Genomic DNA, 24532 nt, shown 5'->3' with positions numbered 1-24532 from the left:
ATTCGGCTCTTGCATTCATCAGTAACTATTTAATGAATAATAAAAATAGTCACTGGGGATTCATTGACAGGTGGGAAGTGATTAACTTCTAGCAACTATTGTGAAAATGGACCAAATTACCAAATTCTAATGTCTGAACACACAATGTCTAATTTTTCTTGTTTTTTCTTTTTTCTAATTGAATTTTTTTATTTGAAAAGATGACTTAATTTATTTACTTCTATTAATAAACTAAGACAGGAAATGCCAATGTTTTATTCACAGATTTTTGCAGGTATTTTGCAATTTTAATTAGTCCACTGCAAAGGTTTCTTTGTAATTATATTCAGTGTCACACTTCTCTGACAGAGAACAGAAAATAAGGAGAACAGAAAATAAAAACCTGTTTGATCCTGAGTTACCCATTAACAACATATTCCCAAGCTGTCTAACTATAGAAGCAGCTGCAAAAAAGGCAAGAGTGGTAACTCTCTATATAACAATAATTCCTGGTTTTGTCTTTAAACTGCATCCTTGGCAATGACACAGCCCTTTGCATCAGAAAAAAAGAAAGCTCCACCTTCCTTCCAAGATCCTTCTGTCACCCTGCATAAAACCTGTAGGAGAGACAGGTTTTGAAGCATCTTCCCATTTTTAGGGAAAGGGGCTGAGAAGCCACAGATATTTCATTATAATGCCACAAGATTTATCAGCAACACCTGAAACCCCCAAAGAAGATGGCAGACCCAAGTGGGACAATAAGTTCCAGTACATTTTGAGCTGTATCGGATTTGCCGTTGGCCTGGGGAACGTGTGGCGCTTTCCATACTTGTGTCAGATACACGGAGGCGGTAAGAGGGGAACGGGACTTTGCCAAAATACTGAACTGCAGTTCTCATGCAGCTATACTAATCCTCTGATGGGCATGGAAATTACATAATTTATATCAGTTATATCCCTTTTTTAAAAATACTGATTATCATTAATGTCTTGCACTTGTTAATTAGCTTTTTCCATAGAAATATATTTAATTATAAAATTATACGTTTGATTAGGAAGACCAGATTGATGCTGACCTGACTGATGATAGAACAAATCTACGAGTAAGTTTTTATACTGCTATTGAGGTCCCAATGGAAGCAGGAAACTGAACCTGCAGCTAGCTACCTTAAGGAGAAATGAGAAGCCCTTGGGAGGCCTGAGGGAACTGGCCCCCAGACAAATGGCCACTGGACTTCCCTTTGGGATGGTGAGGGAGCCATTCCCCACCCGTGCTCTTTGGAGCTACGTCATCCTCTGGAATTGTCCCTGCACGAAACTAAATTGTGCTTTTTGCTGTCTGTGAGGCTGTTTAAAATGCTCAGCTGATGGAACAGCAACAGGAGCCTGCCAGGTGTCATGGACAGCTGCCTAAGCCTGTGTCTGGGCACCAGTTCCACAAAGAATTGCTTTGGAAGCAGACAATTTGGTAAATATAAATGGATCTGAAAAGAGCGCTTGGTAACTCACCTTTCACAGAAGATTTTGAAATCTGCCACAGTAAGCTGTCTAAAGAAGAGTGAGCAAATTGTTTCAGCCCGGTATTAATTGTTAATGAATCTTTCAATTAATTGGAGAAACCAAAAATTCACACCTGGAGAAAATGTCAAGTAAAAGAAAATTTTATCACATCTAAGTTTGTTTTACTGAGGTGTCTGTATTGATGAACTACTTCTATTTCAATCAACCAAGGAACCAAGAATGGATGTAGCCTGTAAAGGAAGGTGTTTCAGACAGAAGTAGCCACTTAGATAGGGACTGTGGTAAGTAGCTCAATGAATGAGCTATAGCAGGTTGTATCAAGAGAAAGAACTTTGGCACATGTAAGCAGAACACTTGGAAGTAGGCAGAGATATGGCTGCCTATGGTAAGACAACTTCTGAGTCTCTGGCTTTTTCTAAAAGTCCACTTTTTAAAGTCAACTTAAAAAATTAGACAGAATTTTTAAAGACAAAATAGAGAAAGGTCCCAGCAATTATTCAAGGGTTAGAAAACTTCTGTGACATAAACAGCTTCAGAATTCAATCTATTTAGGTCATTAAACTGAAAATTAAAGAGTATGTTTATCATAGCCTATAAACAAGAAAATGGAAATTATTTTGGTGGCAAGGAGCTTTTTAAGGCTGAAAATGCAACAGCTGGGAGTTACACAAAATGGAGATAAGACAAGAAGCAGTAGGTAAGATTCCTCCCCGGACACTAGATGGTTTCTATGATTTATTTTAAAAATGTGAAACTCCTGCAGGAAAGTACCACCACTGGGTGGCCAGAAAGCCAGGAGTACACACTCTTTCTCTGTATTTGTCCATGGAAATTATTGGGGGAAAAACCTGTCAATTCAGTTAATGATACTGGCATTTATGAGACATGATTAACGTCTTTAGAGAGACATCCCCACAGCAGATATGGCATGAGACCTGCAAGGAAAATATTCTTATGGAGCAGGAGCCGTAGGTCAAATCCTCTACAGCATCTCAGGTGATCTTTCTATTTTGGAAAGCAAGGGGAAAAGCATTCAGGATTAACAAACAACATAATAAAGCAAACATAATGTGATGTTTTTATAATGTAGTGAATGATTAACACAAAGTGCTCAGTGGAAAGTTTGAAAATCCCAGGCAGGATGATAGCAAGATGCAGCTCCTCCACACATTTCATTGCACAGAGCAGCTTCTGGAGCCACCAGCTGCAAGACGCTGCACAAAATTTGTACAAAGTTGGGATTAAGATGAAATATTGTTCTACTGCCCATAAAAGGGCTCTCACACTTTCCTATGAAGCACCAACTGTTGTTTACCTGTGGCCAGCTGTGGCCAGTGGTGTTTCAGATCCCAGCCTCACTTTAGAAGACAGCAGAGCTCAGCTGCCCCTGAGGTTTGATCTCTCCCCTCCATCCTCCCCTCTGGGCTCCCCTGCATCCCTGTCCTCACTGCCCCAGGAGAAGCATGAGTCTGACTGCAAGGAGGTCACCTGTCTAATGGACTTAGCAGTGCTCAGAAAGTCTGCTTGCTTGTGCATCCAGCTCCAGAACTCCATTATTTCCCACAGGAACTTGCAGGGACAAAAAAGACAGGGGGTAGAGCAGGTTTAAAGAGAGTAAAAACAGGGAAAAGCTGAAGGGGCAAGGGCTGAGTTGCTCCTTTGCTTCCTGAGTAGTAATGCTGCCAGTGAGAAACCAGCTTAAAAGAGCCACCAGACTCACTAATGGCAAACAGCCACTTTGCATCACCACCAACAGTGGCACAAGACAGTGCTGAATTAAGGTCAATGTATGGATGGACAGCCAGTGTTTGGTCATTATTGGCCCCTTCAACAAAGGGCTCAAAGAGCTCAATAGCAGGATGGACTCTGTAACAGAATGCTGTGAGGTTTGTGAATAATTTGGCATAGAAAGCTGGCATTGGAAAAGCTGAGTGAGTTATGAAGATCACTGAGAAGACAGAGCTCTTGCATTTACATCTGTGTGTAAGGTAGCTGCATTTTTCTTCTGTTGATTTAAAGCAGTGACATGGCTTGGGTTTGCATTTTTGAAAGCAAACAACTCAGGTGCAAAAGCCCAACAGATTTTCAGGGGTACTGGAGCATGAATCCTGCGTGTGTGCATGTGAAGATGAGCACATGGGAGAGACCAGCAGCACGGTGTTTAACTGGGAGCCCTGAGAGGTGCCATGGCTTTCTGCATGCAGTCATAATCACAAGCATGGAGAAGCCAGGTATGGATATGGCACAGACATGCTTGAAGGCTGGATGGCTTCTGGGGTAGTTTTACAGCCGTTTCAGGTGATATCATTGTTTCTGCATCTTTTCAAAAACAAGAGATGAAAACAAGTGCTTGTACGTTTGTCTCATGTCAGCTGTTCCCATCAGACCTCTGGCCCCGATTCATTGCACATTAGTGTTACTCAATAACTCAGATCTAATATAATATCAGTTCTGCTGACATTTATCACCTGCTGCCGTTACTGATTATTTGGGTTTATTGCCTGAGTTAAGTTAGCTATTTACTTTCCATGACTAATGGGTATGAAGGTTGTTTGCCACAGTTGGTAGAGACAAACACAAACGTTCCCAGGCAACTGGGATTGGAAAGAATTCTCTAAACAGCCCAGTACAGAGTTTGTCACTTAAAACTGAGACACTAACAAGTCATACATCCATATGTTTACACAGGGAGCCATCTGAGCATACTTAATGAAATCAACTCAGTTCTAGCTAGAACTGACTGCAGTGGTTTATTCTGGATTATAGGTAGTGTATATTTATATTTATATATATATATATATATATATATATATATAATATATATACATGCTTGCTTAACCCATGGGTACTAAAAATGTGTATAGTGCCTGAGCCTATAAAATTACTGAAAAATATCTGTCATATAAAATACAAATTAAAATTTATTTTCTAGGAAATGAAATACACATAAACACTACTCTAGGTAGCAGCAACCACCATCTAAACCCCACACTGCTACACACTACAGTCATGCTACACAGGGAGAACTGTTTGCTTCTGGGACAACCATTTACAGACTTTCCTAACCCGTGGCCTACTTGACCTTTTGCTCAAATTTGAACTACAACGTGCTGTGATATGCCTGGTTCACTGTGTCCTCAAAAAGAAAACAAAACCTAGGAGGAACAAATTGTATAACTGAAAAATACTGGGGAGGAAAAAAAAAAAGCAAAACCCAAAACCAGCCCAAACAAACACAGTATGTTGGCAAGAGCAGAACTATTCACTGTCTGACAGAAAAATTGGATTACAGCTAGTAACAAACTTCATTTTCCGGTTTATTGCCATATCCTGCCTAAACCCTTGGTGAAAAGCTGTGTGTGACATGTGGAGTCAATTCTTTCATAATTTATTATATTTGATTGCCCTTTATATCTCAGGTTGGTGCATGCTTGTATTTGAAAGCTGCCTGCTTGCATCCTTCACATTTCACAGGGGAGTTAGCCAAGCTTATTTTAAGAGTTTTCTGTGAGTGTTACCCATCTTCATTTGAAATGGCCATTGACTGCCCCTTTGGTTTTCTGGATATGGCCTTGGCTCCTTCACTGTCTCTCAAGGAGATATTGTCATTTTTGTGGGAAATTCAAGTCTGCCAAGTTTCAGTCAGTAAGGTGTGTAATGGGGCCTGCAAGGCTCTATCAGTGCCATCATAAGTATGCTGCACAAATACAATGCTTAGAGTAGCTCATATTTTTCATCTGGATTGAGGCATGTGAGAAGACATAAAAGAGGTCATGGAGTGCTATTTTCTAGAGAGAGGGCTGAGTGTGATTAAGTTGCTTTTTTTCCTATCTGATGTAAATTCCTTGCTGTGTTGACTATACCACACTGCTTAGCCACTGAACTGCCATGGAGAGAATGGGACAGGTCTGAAAATCCCCTTTGAATAGCTAATATCTTTTTCTCTGTATCTGAACAAGTAGCTCCCACCTATTGCATAAAATTGCATAAATTATCTCAGCTATCTTGCCATTAAGTTCTTAGTCTTTTGGAACAGTGCACCCATCCCCGTTCCTCCTATGTACCAACAGAACTAATGAAGTGGATCTCCGAATGCTTGCTGCATTTTATCACATTGAGATGTGCTTTCTGAATTTTTCAGACCCTACAGATGCATTTCCTTCAAAACTACTATTTTGCCACTTCCCAGGTCATTTGAGTCTTTATTATAATTATTTTTTCTACTCCCAAATCTCTATCTGAAGGAAAAGTATTACTCATGTTCTGGTACTTCAAATGCTGTTGTGTCTTTGAATCATCATTTGAAGTCACTTGCTTTTCTTCTGCTAGCTGATTCACAGGCACTGTGCAAGATGAAAGACTGAATCATGGATCAGTCCTTCCTGATTTTTGATCAGTATTTCTCCATTTAGGAAGTCTTAGTAACCCAATATCAAGCACACCTACTGGATCTTTTTCTCTGCTTCTCACTGAGGCACATCAATTTCTGCAGGTCTTAGTACATGGAGATTTGGAGGTTGCCCAGCTGAAGCTTCAAACTGCTTTACATTTCCACTAGCCCATTCTGCTGGTCTCTGTTTCCAAGCGATAACCCCAATTTGGTTGTTTCACTCTGCTTTGCTGGTTGCTGAGAGCCAGCTTTAGACTGCACTCCTTCCGGAGCCTCCTGGTCTCTCTGTCCCGTGGAGCACTGGCCGCTCTCCCCAGGCTGCCTTGCCTAGAGGCTCGTGCGCTTTCCCCCAGACTGTCACGTGCAGGTGATACAACAAAGGTTGTGCCCTTCGAGTGAATTTTGCTGGATATGGTCAGGCAGTTGCTGTCCTGACCTGACTTGCCTGTGCACTGCAATCGAGGGGTCAGGTTTTAAAACCCTCTGTGGATCTGAGTGTACCTGCTCCTTCCTTTCCTACTGCTGTGGCTGTGGAGCTGTCCCCACCCCAATGGTCCTTCAGCAATCTTGTTACACACTGGTGCACCCCAACACTTGGGACTCTCTTGTAAATGACCCCAGCTTACCAGTAGTGCAGTAGTTGCAGTTTTTGATAGCCTGATTTGAAAAAGCTTTTGTAGCCTTCTGTGCCTTCTCATGTGCAGGGGATTGTTCTATGGCTTTGTGATATCCTTGTGCAGGATTCCTTCCAAAATAACTTTTGACTCTTGCAAGTTTTGAAGAGTTTTGGGGTTTTTTTCCCTTGACCTTCCTTTAGCACCACGTGTTTCTACTTGCAGGATCGATGCTTTATGAATCTTCAGGGTCTTTCTGACAGAAGGAATGTTGTAAACTAAAATTTTCCTAAGTCACACCCCAGGGATGCAACTAAATCATGCTTTGGCAATACTTTTTATTTTTATGGGCATTTCTCCAGGCTTTTAAAGTATTTAAAAATGCTTCACCGCTATATAATTTTCTTTTGTCACTTTTCCAGAAGAAAAAAAAAACCTAAACTCTTTTTTTTTTTTTGTAGGTACAATGTACAGATACAAGATAATTTGTTGCTTGTGCTTTATGATTTTTTCTGCTATAGTTTCCTTTTCCCATCCTCCATGGAAGCCTACATGGAAATCTACAGAGTTCTGCTGTGCTTGGGCTTAACATCACATGGGTTCTGCTGAGGTTTTGCTGTGCTTATGTTTGAATGCTCTGGTTTGTGGTACCTGCTGTGTCTTAGGTTCTCTGCTTCTTGGATTTTCTGCTTGCTTTCTTCATGATGAGATTTCTTGTGGCATTTTTTAAAATGGGTAGTTATTTTTTACCTTCTGGCACATCGTCCTCTATCTATTAATCAGAGCCCTCAACTATAGATTGCTTGAGGGTTCTTACTATTCTGTATCTGATAGCTTACTCTTAATGTTTCTCCATGTTTTTCTATAGGTGGGGGATTTTATTGTGGAAGAGTAAGCTTCAAGTGCTTCAGCAGACTGTTCTTTTTCTCTTTTCTTTTTGACTAAAAATATTGTAATGCAAAGGAATGAATAACTAAAAACTTACTTTACACTAGAAGCCATTTACTTGAATTAGGTTTGAGAAAGATTAGATTCATAAACTATTTATTTTTAAACCATTCCTTTGCCATATTTTCATATTTGCAGATAGCAGATTATTTCATAAAATTCTCATGGAAAACCAGTATTTTTTTCCAAATGTGACATGATGTTTTGCCATTCTGTAAATATGCCTGAAGACACACACAAGCCAGCACAAAGTAAACATGCTTTTATCAGCAGAATGTCTAAACACGCTCTGCTGCCAGTGGTTCAACTAGCAAACAGAAAAGGGGAGAGAGATAACAATTTGCACTAATTATTACCCAGTTATTTCCCAGGAGATATGATATGGGAGATAGGCTGGTCTCTTATGGAGTGCTCTGCTAGCGAGGGCTCAGCAGGGATTGCAGCATGGATTGCAGCTGCTCCCAGAGCTGGTGGAGAACCAGGCAGATGGATGAAGAAGTAGAGCACTCCATACTGCACTGCTCTGGTCACTTGCCTCAATAGTTTGCTCTTCTCAGGAGACAGTCCAAGGCATGAGACTGCCAGAAGGGCTGGGCAGGCATCCTCAGATGTGCTGTGGATAGGGATACTGCAGCAGGTTTGAAACAGACCACAGGACCAAGTATGGCAAGAGGTTACTGGGTTCTTCTTGAAGGGACCTCAAACTGAGGATTCAACATACTGGGAATTAACTGTGAGATTCGTTTTTCAAATTTGCTTCCCAGTTAAAAGCATTTCAAGAATAGAGACCTTAAGGTGAGACATTTATTTCCAAGTTTGGCAGTTTATGAACAGTTCTTTGCTGAGAAGAGCTTTGTGATTTTTGTTTCTACGCATAACTTGATAAAAGGCTAAACCATCCAACAACACACCTTCTCTGGGTGCTGTAGGGATTTATTGCAGCATGTAACAAGAGGTAGCAAAGTTATTGCAATACAACACTAACTCAAGAGATTAGATTTTATCTGCCCAGCCTTTCTAAATAGCCACTGATTGCAGAACCCAGGCGCCATTCCAGGTGGAGACCAGAAATCCTTGTGCATTCCCCCACCTCTCTCTCAGGGCCGAAGACAGAGCATAAAGAAAGTTTCCTGAGCTGGAAGGGCAGAGCTGAGCAGACCTAGATATGAGGTCTGGAGGCAAATCAGAAATTATAGAACAAGGCACAGGTTTATTGACAAAGCTGTGAGGAACAGAGAATCTGTTCACATTTGTAGGAGGATGGGGAGGTGGCTGAGGCAGAATTTCTGTCTTTGTCTCCCTGGAGAAAAGAGACTTTGTGGTCACAGTGGCTGTTGGTCATGGCAATAAACTTCAATCTATTCCACCATTTAAATTTAACTGGACATTTGGGCAGGTGGTACAAACACACTGAAGAAACTTCTTGTCTCATGAAAACAGCATCTGTGCAAAAGAAGGGAGACCCAAATGTGTGTTCTTTGTGGGGGAAGGTGGGGGAAGAGAGGCATTGCACACAGTCTAGCAGGAATCAGCCAGGCTGTTGGTAGGACTGGTCCCTGCCCACAGGCAACCAACAGGACACGCTGCTTCTGGCCCAAGGGAGATGTTTGGAGGAAAACAGACAAATGTAAAGGACACAAACTGGGAAGAAATGATGTTTCATGGCTCACATGTCTCAGACAACAACTTCAGCCTTGCTTCCAGTTTTTCATGAGCTGGAGGCTCTGATGTCTGAGCAGAGCTTCATGCAATAAAATACCATGGTCTCTGGGGGGTATACAGCACATAATCCTGCTTTTCCAGAGCAGGATGGAGGAGCACAGGCCTGAGAACCCTTAGAAATGAAACAAGGTAATGCACTGAAGGAAAAACAGATGGAACAGGGGACAGGCAAACCCCTGTGCTTTATGAGGAGGACAAAAGATGCTTAAAAGAAAGGGAAATGGATGAAATAGTGAGATTACCTATAATGGGCTGCAGCAATGCCTGAGGGAAGTGTCCTGCAGCACTAAGCATCCCAGTCCCTCCTCCTCCATCTTCACTACCAAAGTTACCAGCAACAGATGTTACTTGTAGGTGTCCCTAGCAATGATCCCTCTCTCAACACATCCTACAAGGACTTTGTTAGGCTGATAAAGCAGATTAATTATAAACCAGTAATTTCAGTGAGATGCAGAAAAATCATGTGGCTTAATCACACTTAAATGTCTTTTCAGGGGCTTTCCTGATCCCATACTTCATCGCTCTTGTCTTTGAAGGAATCCCACTGCTACACCTCGAGCTGGCCCTTGGGCAGAGCCTGAGGAAAGGCAGCATTGGAGCCTGGAACACCATCTCTCCTTACCTTGGAGGCATTGGTACGTCCCTTCAGTCCCAGCTCAAGGAACTGCAGACAGCTCCCACCCAGCACTCACTTCCCACAGACCTGTGCCTGATGTGTTTTAGGATAGAAAAAGAAATGAGTGTTAGGATTAAAAAGGAATATTTTGTAATGAGGGTGGTGAGATATTTAGGGATGGTTTCTCTAGAAACATTCACGGTCATGTTGGATGGGGTTCTGAGCAACCTGGTCTAGTTGAAATGTCCCCATCCATGGCATGGGGGTGGCACTAAATAATCTTTAATGTCCCTTCCAACCCAAACCCTTCTGTGATTCTGTAATTGTGTATTGCTCTCACCAGACATTACTCCAGGCACATTTCAGGATCATTTGAAGAGCCTCAAATGCAAACCTAAAAACCTTTTCTTGGGGGGGCATAATGAAATGGGCCCTGCTCCTCAACACTGCCCCATTCCAACCATACCCTGGTGCTCAACAAGAGCTGCCTGCCCACAGTGCTTCTTGCTGCTCCCTCACAGTCCCTCAAGGACCCAGTCTTCTCTGTCCATAAATAGAAGACTTGAGGAAGGACAGAAAGATGGGAAATCAAGGATCCTGGTACCTCCTAATGAGTCCAAAGCACATGGGAAGGCTTCCCTCCACAAGAGGGTGGGGTTGCTGAAAGAACTTTATCAACACAGCTGGGCATGAGGGACAATCCACACAGCATAGCGCATCAGACTGGTGCGCAGTCCTCTACTGCCAGCTCTTTTCTACTTATTTAATATCTGAAAAAACACATCTGGTGCCCTGTGTCCACCACTGTTAGGCTGCAAAAAGTGATCCAGAATGGCCACCAGAAGGAGGTTAAGGCATTGACTCTCCTGGGTAATTGAGATAACACTCTTGCGCCTGCAGGGCAAGGGGAAACTCCTGCATGCTTCAGCCAGCTCTGCTGGATCATGACCTGCTTTAAGCAGATGCCTGAAATGGGCTTGGCACTGATGGCCCTGCCTGTGGGGCTGTGTGGGAGGAAAAGGGGAGCATAAGAGGAGTCATCTAAAGGCCAGAGGGCAACAAGAAAGAAATACCAAGCTGCAGGTGGTGCTTCCAGCTAAACCCATCTCCTACAACCAGTCATGTTCATACTCCCTTGCAAAAATGCAAGCAAGCAGAAACAGTGGTGTTGATATTCTCCCCTCCTCATCACAGGAGTAAAAAAGTGCCCAATTTAGGGCACCTGTGCATGATTTGGGACAAGAGTCTCATGCAGCTACAGGACACTATAGAACTTTGGTCTCTTTTGTTCTCTGCAATTACAGTTGTCCAGTATTGTAGAAAACAATGGACTACATACTAGAGCAAAGATTTCAACCCTAACCTTCTATGTAAGTAGAGAGTCTCAGAATTCCTGGAGCAGGGCTGGTGATCTGGGGGATTGTGCACCAGTGTTTGGCTACTGAGGACACACAATGTCCATCTTTCATTGGAAAATCTCAGGATGAGGTCAGGGGGATGGAGAAGAAAATCTTGAAAAACTAGGAAATGAGAGCTTCAAACAGCTAGTGCAGTGACTGACTGATAACTTTTTCCAAAACTTTTCTGAAGTGAGATCTTGTGCTTTCTGTAGGAGTTGGTTCATGGATGGTGTCGATTCTGGTGAGCTTATTCTACAACACTGTTTTAACTTGGGTGATGTGGTATTTCATAAACTCCTTCCAAGAACCTCTTCCTTGGAGTGTTTGTCCTCTAAATGAAAACAGAACAGGTAAGTACACCTCCATGAGCACTGCTAGAAAAACATCAGACTCTGGGCTAATCAAGAAACCACACTTTATTTTGCCCTGAATTGTGAACAAGTCCTGGTTTGAATTGCTATTAAAAAGGTACAAGAGTCATGCTGGCTTGCTCAAATTCAACATCCTCACAGGAAAAGCCAGAAAGTCCATGAGTCCTTTTGCTTGACTTTAAAATGGGAAACAAAATAAAGAACAAGTCCTGTTATCCATTACAAAAATCTTTACTAAGATTAAGACAGATAGTGTACATAAGCAGGACAAGGAAGAATGCTCTTAGGTTTTTAAAACTATTTTTCAGCTTCTGTTTTTTCTCAGAGCATGAGAGAGAAGTTCCAGGGCACGGCAAAAAATACCACCTGAGTAAAAGGCTAAGAAAAAAGACAAAACATAGTGGAATTAAACTTTTTTTTTGAGGCCTTAGGGCTGTTCTAGAGTAGGAAGACAAATAGACATCAAAGGTTGTGGTATACACCACGCTGCCAGTTCCCTTTTCTTCAGGCACAGAGCCTGGCTGGGGAATGTCCACTCCCCTGCATGCAGATGCCTGAAGTTCCTGGTCACAGAAGGCCTGGAAACTCAAACCAAAGAGGTCAATGCCTGGGTCTTTCCCCACCACAGGGCCATGACAGCCAGGGGAGCCTGGACTTAGATGTGTTCTCAGGTGCCTGAAGTTTGTTTTGGCTCCACCAGTTTGTAGCTATACAGCTAGAAAAATTCATTGTTTTCACTACAATTAGTTTAGATTTGACCTTGCACTGAGTACAAAATTGCTTCTAATCAGGAAGCTATCCCCTGTGTGAAATGCTGGTGGTGTTCTGGTAAGGGTCTCACATAAGTGTCAGTCTCAGCCTGCTGTGAGAGTTTGTCTTGCTGCACATTACAGAAGTGCAGAAAGTCCATCTCTGTATCAGATTTTGCAGCCCACAATTTATTCTGACACTAGCCACTTTTTTTTTTTCAGGGTTTAATGAAGAATGTTATGAAAGCACTGCAGTAAATTATTTCTGGTACAGGAAAACTTTGAACATAACACCTGATATTGCTGAGAGTGGCACGTTCCAGTGGTGGCTCATTTTGTGCTTAGCAGCTTGCTGGGCAATTGTCTATCTCTGCACCATCCGAGGAATTGAAACCACAGGGAAGGTATGGAAAGGGTAGAGAAGTGATTATGCTGCAGTTTGAAATCCTGCCCTCCAGACACTCAGTTTTTACCACAAGGAAAATCCCATTTACCCCATTTACCACACTGGCACCATTCAGTATGCTCCCTGTCCAACAAATTGAGAACAGCAGTACAACTGGCTTAAAATGATGCTTCTCTCTTTTTCCATTGCAAACACTTCTGCCCTACCAGCCTTCCCGCACACAGTTTTAAGAGCCATTTTGTTACAAATATATTCTACAAAAGTACACCCTGCTTATTTGAAAGATGGCTGTATTCATCTGTAGCTGTCTGATCTAATATTATTATTATTAAATGTTGCAATAATTTAAATAGAATTGACTGAATTTACTGCCAGTAACTCTCTGTCTTCTGACCTCCTTACTTTAGGCAATTTATGTCACAGCAATATTTCCATATCTGGTCCTGACTATATTCCTTATTCAAGGACTCACTCTACCAGGAGCCACCGAAGGTCTGATTTACCTCTTCACCCCTAATGTAAGTATTATTATTAATTTTCCTTTTACTCCTCCTCAGATTTCATACCATTTTCCAACAACTCCTGGTTTAGATGTCTATCCAAGAGCTCAGCTAAGCTCTTTTTCTGAGATGAAGTGACTTAATTATTTTAATATATTTTCACAAGAAAATAAGCAGCAAAGAATTTAACAGTTCAGTAGTAAGCCTATCAGAAAATACTGGAAATTAAGTTTAAGAATGTAATGGGTGCCTCAGTCTTTACTGTGTAAGTGAAACTGATGTACTTCACAAGTGCATGAGAAAGATGGAGTTTCCCTGCCACTGCTACAGAATTTACACAGCTTTAATCTTTTAAGAATTCACAAAGACAACAACTGAGAATTTACACTGTAAAGTGATGGTTTTTTGGAAGGTTTAAAGTAATTTTCCCCTGCCCCTGCTTCTTCACAGTATTTCTCCCTTCCCCCATATCTCTTCCTAAAAGACAGAATTGCTGGAGAACAGCCCCTCTCCCATTTTTCTTAACTTCTCATATGGACAGGAGTTCCAGATCCCTCCACATGCTGCCCATTTCAGAAGCACCTTTCCTACACTGTCCTTGGCAGCATTCCCAAATGCAAAGTCAAACTGTCCCACTAAGTGGTTGCTACCCACTAGAGGCTCCTCACAACTCTGCCTTCATGGCTAAAAAGCTCCCTGAAGTGGTGGGTGTAGAGTAGGAACAGCAGCACTCACAGACACCTTCTCGAGCGTCTGCTGCCTCCACAGCCACAGAAGTGCTTCAAACACTGGAGCACTGGATTTTTCCTTTCCTTTCCTACAACAAGAACACAGATATTAGAGAAAACATAAGCCAAGAAGTTCAGAGATACTTTACATGCCAGGCTGGAAAGGGACAAGAGCAAGAGAAAGCTCAGATGAGACTGTTTTATCCCTCTTTCTACAAGCCCAGTGGCACAGACACCCATCTAAATGCCGCCAGAGCTCAAGGACAAGCTTGGTTTTTACAGATTAGGATATTCACTTACATTTTTGAAGGGCCAGACAGGATTATAAGAGGTTGGTGCAATGTCTTAGGGAAGAAAGCAGCTTTGACAACACAAACAAAACACGCCTCAGCCTGTCATCAGTTGGTCTCAGCTAGGCTGTCAGGTTTCTCTGGAACAGCTCAGGCATTTTTGGAATTTAGTTTGCAATGATCCTGAACTGAATGCAGGAAACTAGATTTGTGTGTGCTCACAAAGCCTGGAGGTATTGCAGTGCTGAGGAGGAGCAGATCATCATAAAAGAGCCGGATGGATTTGTACACTGGCAACAGAAGTCAGAATGAAAATTCACCTGCAGAGAGCCTGGATGGTTTGCTGGTTTGAGGAAGCAGATCCTGGGGACATCCTTGAAAAATCATCTGAAGATGGTTTTAGTGATGTGTTTACCTACAAATATGGAAAAGCTGGTGGAACAGGCTGGTAAGTGATACCTGCTATCGGTGTTGCCATTGCACAGAAAGTTAGTGTAAGACAGATGGCTTTGTTAAACCAACCTTCCAATTACTACACAGGGTTGTGGCACTTTGAGGTCTTCAAAAGCACAGTAAGCACACAGCTTCAACACTGCCCTTCTCTCTTCATCCCCTTACCCCACAACTGCAGTACCAGTACTGCCTTTGCTGCTAGGCTATTCTCACCCTCTCCATGAGCAAACACTGGTTTTTCTTTTACACTTCTCCACAGGGGATGCCTCAAAGTGAGTTGTACAGGAGGGCTGTTAGGCAGAGATTTACTTGGCCCACCCAGACCCCATCAGTTTACAAAACTGTAAAGCATATTTCTCAAATGTGTGCTTTTTTCTTCCTCTTTTCCCATCGTTTTGCAGAAAAAGTTTTAGCAAATTAAAGAAGTAAATCACCTACTGTCTGTTTCAGCTTGCTTTTAAAATACATAAAACTAACCTTCTTGACATTCTTCCCTGATTGCAGGCAATATTTTCCAACTTCTTTCCAACTCTGCAGAGCAGCAGAAATTGTAGTTTCTCTGTAACAGCTGCTACATCCATTATCTCATAACTGTGACACCTCACTGTTGTTTGTGAAAGCCTGTGAAAGTAACACCTAGCACAAAAAGTCCCATCTTACCCAGTTTCAACATCAAAACCACATAACTGAACTTAATTTATTTTCTAAACCACAATTTTTTAAAGTTTATTCACTTTCCAAGTTTGTATTTTAGCTCTTGTTAATAAGTACCACAAATAATAAAAGCATGCATATGGATTTTAATTATGTGAGGCTGTGTTTTTATTTTCATGCAAAAATTCATAATCAGCTTTTGTCATCTGACACACTTTGCACCTTAAATTTCAGAATAAATAATGAATACTTCTTTTCATTCACTTTCAGACATAGAGAAGTCTGATGATTCACTCACCTTCTCAAAATTCTTGGTTACTTGGAAAATGAAGCTGCCAAGAAAACAAAAAAGTATCCTGAAGTGACACCTGAGGGGAAAGCAGAAAATGTACAACAATGAAGCCACATAGGAGCTGGAACAGACTTTTGAAAAGGATTTTGCAAAATAAATAACCAGAGGCAGCAGAAACAATGAAACAAGATTCCATCATGCATCAGCAAGAGTCTGCATGGTTCGGCTTCAGGGGACACCCGTGTCACCTAAGGAATACAAATGTCTCCTTCTCCAGTCTCTTTCACATTTGAAAGAACTTCAGAGATTGTAAATATTTGGAGGTTCTCTGGCAATGAACAATTCCAAGAACTTGGTTGGGCAACTATTGCCTGTGCCTAGAACTCAGCAGCTATTTTACAAAAAAAAGAAAAAAAAAAAAAAAAAAAGAAAAAAAGAAAAAAAGAAAAAAAAAAAGAAAAAGAAAAAAAAAAAAAGGCAGCACAGGCCCCCAAAGGCCCCCAAATCCGCTATTCACAAAACCAATAGCTGTTTCTACAACAAAATTACACAAAATTACACATCACAAGGACCCCAGTAATTTTTAATTCTGTTTCTGTCTGTGCTTCATATATTCAAAAATCCAAACATGTTACCACTCTTGAGAGAGCAATTATATTTACTTTCCTCCTTACAGGGAATGAACAGGGGACTATTCATTAACACTTATCGTACATCTTCATCCACGTTTCTGGCATCAGCACATTTTTTTCTTCTGAACATATGCTTATAAAACCTGTATGCCATATAAATATAAAATAAAACTTTCAACAATTTGCTGAAGACCAGATAATGACATTGCCATGGCACGCATGCCTGCCCATTATCTTTTCAAGTTTGGGGTTGATCAGTATCTTTTGGAGTCAATAAATGCACTGCACCTAGTACCAGTCTAAACTACCTCCAGACTCATTTGCCGAAGTTCCCAGTGAGAAAGTCAGACTTTTAGGAGTCGCATTTGTCAGCATCAACTGACTTGGCAGCACTTAATCAAAGTGTGAAGGCCACAGAGCCACGTGAGTGCCAAGTTTCTGCACTGCAGTGAGCACTCTGGCCTTTGAGGGCTTGACTGTGGTCTTTCAAAATAAACCTCCAGAAGGGTTTGCCTTTGCTGAATCACTTCAGCCAGCAATGGTTCCATGAATCTGCTGGCTGTGTTGTGTTGTACAAGAGGTGACACAGTTCTACTGTGGTCAAAGCACTGGGCTCCCTGAGGAGAGAGCACCTGCAGTAATGGCATTGCCTGGATCCATCCACACCAAGGTGGACCCATTGTTCTTGCTCCTCAAGCTCAGGCCAGCTTCAGAGAAATCCAAAATGCTATGGAAGGGTCTTTTGGCATACTTACCTCTCACTCCTACATATGTTCCCAGTCATGGGCTCGGATCACAAGCACAGGCACACAGACACAAAACACACAAGTTGTCCTGCATTACTGGGATGAAGATTTAACTCAGACTGTTGTAAAACAAAGTGAAATAGTCTACAGCCCCAGCATTACTTTTGAGCTATCTGGCTTTTAAAACATTCTCAGCAAAACATTCTTCTATTCCCTGTCCTTGATAATGATCAAGGATCAGAAAGCAATTCACATAGTAGGGTATAACACACCACTTTGTAGTTTCTGCAAGAAAGTAATATTCCTGGATCACATTTACATTTTGTGCATTACTCATGTTCTACCTCTTTCTTTTATAACGATTTCAACATCAAAACTCCTTAGTGAAGCTATTTAAAACTGCTTAATGTTCTCTGTAATCCACCAATCATTGCTTTTCCATTTACCTTCCTGTATCATACTGCCCTTACAAAAAAATACAAATTTCATCGTCGGTTTCTCCTTTTTTCTTGTATTACCTATGCTGACCTTCTATCTTTATTGCTGTTTTCACAGCACTTTGAACAGCAGATGCTACTCTTAATAACTGTTCTCTTCTTGCCTGCTTGTGCTTTTAGTCACTTCTATTAAATTAGTTTTTAAGCAAATGTGGGATGCTACAGAATCACTTTGTCTTAAAACAGTGAAGGTTTAGTATTTGTATATAGAGTTTTAGGAAGACAATATTCTTTAACTGCAGTTTAAGTACGTGAATTAAAAAAAAAAAGAGACTAATTGAGGAAAAATGTATTTTCTCTATTGTGTTCCTAGTGTTTATCACTTAGAACCACATTATCATCAGATAGACAAAGTGCACAATAAAAAAGATTCTACAATTCTTGCACACATTTAAATAGCCTCCATGATACTCTTGAAAACACTTGTTTTACTGACCTGTTTAGTACCTATTCCCATTTTCATAGTATTTAGATGGCAACACAGCTCAAAATTCCGGAATTGAAAGAACAGGTAAACTATGAGAACTGCAAGAGAAAAAGAAATTTCAATTTAAGCCTAATACATGCATTTCTTCCAATTATTTCAGCTGAACACTTTGAAAAATCCCAGTGTGTGGCTTGATGCAGCTACACAGATTTTCTTCTCTCTCTCTTTGGCTTTTGGAGGGCTTATTGCATTTGCGAGCTACAATCCAGCAAAGTGAGTAGAACCACACCTTTATTATCTGGCTGAATTCTTGCTGCATTTTGTGCAATTTCTTAAATTTTAAAAATATTTTTCTTAATTTTTCTAATGGATCTTTAGAAGTATCTGTCATTCTATAAGACAGATTTTCTAACTAGATTAGAAAGATTTTCTTTCTAATCTAGATTTTTTTTTCTCCACTAGAATTTCTAACAGAAGGGGGAAGGGGAGGGAGGGAGAGAAGAAATTTTAAAAAAAAGTTTGCAGAAATAACTGCATCACAGATAAGAAAACCTGCCTAATCATTTAACTTATTTGAATGCTATCTCTAGAAATGACTGTGAAAAGGATGCTGTGACAGTAGCAATTGTGAACAGCATGACATCCCTCTATGCTTCCATCCCAGTCTTTTCTGTTTTGGGGTTTAAAGCAACCACAGCCTACTGGGACTGCTTGGACAGGTGAGAAAGCTGTGTTCCCAAAGTTGTACTGTGGTTTCAGTGCCTAAATATATAATGTGATAATGTGTTATTTGAAAGACACGTATTTAGAAAATTTATTTTCATTAGAAAAGAAGAACATCTGTATGGAGAAGTTTAATGTAAAAATATAAAGTACTATGGGACTGAGTCAAGGATGATAATTTGTAAGAATAAAGACAAATTGCAAAACAACCCATTTCAAGTACTGCATCAAGGTTTGCACCTTACTCTCAGGATAGCATTAGAAGTAGTAAAAATCCCCTCCTTTTTCTATTTCACTAGAAATTTATTTCATTAACTTATTAAACACAAGTAGTAGAAATGGTCTGGAGACCTGATAAAAATCTTTTAGAGACTGAATCTGCATAAAATACTCAGAGTTTCTGTCTGAGACAATGTTAAATAGTCTGAGTATTTTCTACTATTTTATATATAAGCTGTCAATTAATATTTTCCTTTATATTGTAAATAGCAGCACAGAAAGTAAACACGACTTTGGAGTAGCATCTGAATAGACAGCATAGCATTTCCAGCCACATCATCTGCAAACTTTTAAACTAAAGTTTAAATATGTTGGCTTCTCTGGCAGGAACATTATCAATATCATCAATGAATTTGATCTTCCAGAAGAAAGCATCATGCGACAGAACTATACATCCTGGATTAGTTTTTTGAATTCATCATATCCAGGAAAAATTGCTGGACTCAAACTGAAAAGCTGTGATCTTCAAGAATTTCTTGATCAGGTACCATAACTGCTTACAACAGGTAATCCTTAAACAAAGTTATGTAGCAGGATTGGTATCTTCCTTTTTCTTATAAGTACATGTACTCTGTTCTACCTGCAATGATATATTACACATAATCATGCAACAAATCAATCTTTCAACATTTGAAATAACAATACTGCTGTAGGATAGTCTGAATGTATGCCTGTCTGTTATGGAAAACAAAACTACACATTATTACCACAAAACTGATCTTCCAGTGTGCTCCTACCAGAAGCCTACCATGGACAGTAGATTCAGTCCTTGTTCAGTTTGCAGAAATAAGCATAATGGGGGAACACATCTAGACAAAAGATTATAGAAAAAGGATGCTGAATGGGAATTTCCTAGATCTGTATTTAGGAAAGTATCAAAAAATCCATTACAATGTACACTGTTCACCACCAAAGTACATCATGAGCCTCTCCTTATTTTCCAAACTTCCTGTAACATTTCCCCGACCACTACACACAGATGTTTCTTGTCTGTTTTCTTGTCCTACCTCATGGCACTTGCTCCAGGGATGCTGTTTGGCACAGTCAGTGTGCGCTAATGCACAACAGGCCTAACATACAGTAATGCTAAAGTAGGCTATTTTACTCACATGATGGAGAAATTCCAGGACAACATTCCAGCCCTGGTACAAGTCAGCTTCTTTTGTCTCACTTCTTCTGATGGCATCCATTTCTGATTTACATTTTGAAATATTTTACTTCCAAATTAAGCAACATTAGCATTTTACAATGTTTAGATTTCAATATCCTTGTCCTTGGGAGACTACACCAAAAGAAATTTGGTTGAAATTGGCTTTTTCCCTATTAGTCTTTTCTGCCTTGGTCAGTATAGGGGATTTTGTGACCAATGATTCACAAATTCTCTTGGTGTTAAGAGAGATAATCATATTCTTATTTACACCTCTTTTTTTCCAGAAGCTACTACATCATAGATTTTTTAAAAGCACATTTAGGATGGTATTAGCAAAACAATTTCTATTACAATTACAGCTCTCCAGTTTACTTTACTCTGAACCCATCTCTCTGTGTAAGCTAAAATTCTGCTCTGTGATTGCCTAGATATCCTTAGAATACTTAAAATTAAACTCCCTACTGCCCATTTTCTCAACTGCTGGCTGCCACAGAGGGCACAGGGTGACCAGCAACCTTGACTCCAGAAAAGGACAGCACTGTGTTACAATTACTTTATGCATGAGAAATGACATTGTAACGTGTATTTGTATCTGTTTGTGAATGCTGCAGAGCGTCTCAGGAACTGGCTTGGCTTTCATTGTTTTCACTCAAGCTATCATCCTCATGCCAGGCTCCCAAGCCTGGGCCATCCTGTTTTTCATCATGTTGTTCAGCTTGGGCCTTTCTTCCATGTTTGGAAACATTGAGGGTGTCTTCACTCCTCTTCTAGAGCTTCAAATTCTACCTAAATCAGCACCTAAAGAGCTATTATCTGGTAAGGTATTTGCTTTGTTCAAAGAAGGTGACTTCTTACAGATGCACAAACTATTAACTGCTTAATTAATATCACAGAGGAATTAATAATTTTTAGCATTAATTTAGCTGAATGTCACAATGTAAGTAAGGGCAGTGGATTGTGTTTGCAGAAGATAAGCAGAAAGATGAGGTGGCAGTTATGGCAGAAGCTGTCAGGTGACAATATTATAGTGCCTTGGCCGGTTTTTAATTAGTTTGCAAATTAAGCTGTTCCAGTCTGAGAAAGCTTGTAAAATTGCTATTCCTGGAGTCCAGTCCACTCTGAGCTGTTACTGTCATCAGGAAGAGCCTTGCCTTCTCCCTTAAGCCTTTGGCACTGATACAAATCACTTTAAGGCACCCAGTGACATCAGCTAGTTTGCCATAACCACCTGCACTTGAACTTACCACTGTAAGAGAGGTCATTCACACCTATTTCACCCAGGTTTATGCTGCTACAGATTCACATTTACTGTGAACATGTCAGAGTAGAAAATTACCACTTGAAAAATGAGGAATGAAGGTGTGTGATCCTGTTCTGGCATCAAAATTGGAATCTTTTCAACCAGCCATAGTTATTGAACAAAACCTGCTCCTTAAGAACCAGACTCAATGAGTCTGAGAGATCCTGCTATGAAATTGGTCCAGAAAAATCTATGACAATTGCAACTAATAGACTAATATTACTGCAATGTGCCCTTTTAAATTCTTATGGGAAATATTGCTGCTATGCCTTTTGTAGAGTCTTCCTATGGTATCTAAATTGTATCCCTAATTTTAAAATTTTTCATGTAAAAACAAATTCATTCCCAACTTGATGAGTTAAAAATATTATTGTAAAACTGATTTTCCAATTGTGAACTTTAAAACATTTTTAAAAAGTCTGGAGCCAACATTTTACAGAATTGAACCAAAGGCCATCTCAGAGTTAGAAGCAATTAGCAACACATTAGAAAGAGGTACAGAGTTGCAGCCAATGTCTATGCCCAGCAATACCTTTATTCCCTCCTTTCCTTCTCACTTTTTCTCTCAATTACCTCAAATCTAAATCTTGACTAAAGGGGAACTGGCTGTACAGAAGTGTGCTGAAACACAAATGACACATGCTGGAACATAAGGGACACACACATTTGTAGCTCTGGGCTCTTTGAGGAAAAGGGGACATAAATCCAGGGAGTCCTTACACTTCCAAGGTGGCACCTGAAACTCACCACAGCAGTCAAAAATTAACACTGGCTCACAGCACAGCCCAGGCTGTCTGATGGAAGGAAATATGAACAACTGAAGGATGCTCTGAGTCACAGAATGCATTCCTCCTTCAACAGTGGTGCCCTTGGCCAACACACAGAGGAAAATTGAGTTTGGGAAGTGATATTAGCTCCCCTAAGGAGAAAAGAGCTTGTTGTAACTCCACAGAGAGGGAGAGAATAAAAATTATTAGAAAAAGAACAAAGCAATTAAGAACAAAAATAAACCTACCAAGTTCAGTACTCCAGTAACAAAGATATCTTTTTTTCTTCAGGCATAATATGTCTAATTAGCTTCCTCATTGCTCTGTGTTTTACACTGGGTTCAGGGAGTTACTGGATTGACATTTTTGACAGATATGCAGCTTCAGTGCCTCTTTTAGTCATCGCTTTTTTTGAAGTGATTGGAGTTGTGTACATCTATAAAATTAAAAGGTATGTTGGAAAGAGACGTAATTTTTTCTTCTAAGAAATAAATGTAGCTCAGGCTGCAGTAACCTTGACCCTGACACGATTTGATTTGGTGCTGGTAACCGAGACATTTTCCTAGCATGCTGTTTGTTCCCTTGGCAATTTTGTCTTTTTATGTTAAATATCTGAATAGTTTACAGAACTGCTGCAATATTATCATCATTTATTTAAGCTTAGAAACCTTACACTAGGTGCTCAGGTAATTAACTGACAATGTAAATTGGTCATCCATCTCTGGTATGGCTCAGTAAAGACCTACTTGGATGATATTATTATTTACTCAAGCAAGCAGTGTGTTATTAAAGAATGGTGTGGAATAGAAAAGATTTACAGTGCTGTGCTCTGTGTTTCCAACTTACAGGAAGCTATAAAACAGGGAAACTGTTACCACTCTAGCTCTGACATCATCATAAACATGCCCTCTTTTACAAGGTTCAGTGAAGATGTGGAATGGATGACCGGAAGAAAACTCAGTCTCTTCTGGCAGATCACATGGAGGTTTATTAGCCCTCTGCTCCTGCTAATTGTCTTCATGGCCTTTGTTACTCTTCAGATGCAGAAGTCACCAAGCTACACAGCCTGGAACCCTAAATATGTACGTGCTCAAATATTTTCAGCACTTAAAGGAAGAATTATCTATTTTCCTCCTTTACAAGATCCTTTAATATTATTGTTTTCTACTGCTTACCCATTGAAAATAGCTTGAAGTCATGTAGTGCCCAGAATGAGGAGGTTTAAGTGTGCAAAGAGGTTACACATACTAAAACCTGTCACCTCTTGAGGTGTCCTGCTTATCCCATGTTCCATATTTCTTATGGATGTGTGTAATGCTCAGAAGTGTTGAAGTGAACATGTCACAGGCATTCCATACCCACAGGGGGTTCAGAGGTAGAACAAATGCCTGAGCAGAGCTTTAGAGCTGCATAACAGATGTCAGGGATGAAGGCATTTCTCAGTGAGACCTACCAGTATCGCTGGGGCCCTGGTGGATATAGGAGCGTGTATTTTAGACAGGCAGACAGGGAGGCAGTGGTCTGAGTACAGTGTTGGTTAATTTAGCAACAAAGACATGTCCACACTGAGAACATTTCATCTGGATGTCCCTGTCTCACATCAACTGCAGCTTCTTTGACCCCTCTCAAATACATCCTTGTGTGGAGGTTTGAAGACTGATTCTGTTCCTAAGCTATATGAGGATTACACAGCAGCAGTGTCTCCCCCAAATGCCATCAAGTATCCATCTTCCCAAATAAAACTCATAGCCACAGACTTGCAGGAATTGCTCTATCATCATTCCCTCAAAATCTCTGATATACAACTTCCTATTTGACAAAGAACATACTCAGTAATTGCTGAAACCAGTTAAGCTTTGAGTACAACAGGAATGAACATAGTTTAACCAAGAAAGGGTGAAGATTTGATAACCCTTGGGCAATCCCCGCATCCTTAGGAATGTGTTGCAATTCCAGCTATACATCTTTGAAAGTGTAAAACATTTACAGATAACTCCAGACCCACAAGAAGGGTTTGCAGAGGACATGGCCACTGATTGCTACTGTAGACAGGGTAAAACTTGCTATCCTTACTACAACAGCGTAAGAAAATAAAAATAGAAATCATAGCAAAATCTAAGTGTACCTACAAATTATTTCTTTCGCTTGCTTTTTTATCTCCACAGGAAGGCTTCCCCATGAAAGAGGAGAAAGTTTATCCACGTTGGGTACAGGCCATTTGTGTGCTGCTGGCTGCCCTTCCTTGTGTGTGTATACCTCTGGTAGCGCTCTTCCACCTGGCCAAACAAAAGCGCAGGAGCAAGGAGCCAAGCCTTGTACCACCAGAAGTCTCCTCCTGTCAGGGGGCTAACAGCAACTTTTCTCATCCAAAAGAATAA

The 24532-nt window shown here is 40.5% G+C and overlaps 1 protein-coding gene across 1 annotated transcript; it reads left to right on the top strand.

The window, feature by feature from the left end:
- The first annotated feature begins 673 nt into the window (after positions 1-673).
- On the top strand, positions 674-24532 carry LOC128942763 (sodium-dependent neutral amino acid transporter B(0)AT3-like). Its single transcript, XM_054285445.1, has 12 exons — positions 674-830; positions 9669-9809; positions 11403-11540; positions 12533-12714; positions 13124-13234; positions 18096-18208; positions 18526-18654; positions 19265-19421; positions 20699-20903; positions 22446-22605; positions 23074-23236; positions 24320-24532. The coding sequence occupies exons 1-12, from the start codon at positions 674-676 to the stop codon at positions 24530-24532; spliced, it is 1869 nt and encodes a 622-aa protein (XP_054141420.1).

The sequence above is a fragment of the Melozone crissalis genome, unplaced genomic scaffold, assembly GCF_028551555.1.
Source record: "Melozone crissalis strain CALT ecotype California unplaced genomic scaffold, PUWL_Pcris_2 ptg000042l_1, whole genome shotgun sequence".
Lineage (NCBI taxonomy): Eukaryota > Metazoa > Chordata > Aves > Passeriformes > Passerellidae > Melozone > Melozone crissalis.
The sequence above is the reverse complement of the archived record's forward strand: the minus strand, read 5'-3'. Positions and strand labels throughout refer to the sequence as shown.

Excerpts from the sequence above, each read along its gene's own strand:
- LOC128942763 (XM_054285445.1), top strand. The coding sequence starts at position 674 with ATGCCACAAGATTTATCAGCAACACCTGAAACCCCCAAAGAAGATGGC. Across the intron at positions 18,209-18,525 it reads GCGAGCTACAATCCAGCAAA|AAATGACTGTGAAAAGGATG; the intron begins GTGAGTAGAACC and ends TGCTATCTCTAG. Across the intron at positions 19,422-20,698 it reads TTCAAGAATTTCTTGATCAG|AGCGTCTCAGGAACTGGCTT; the intron begins GTACCATAACTG and ends TGAATGCTGCAG.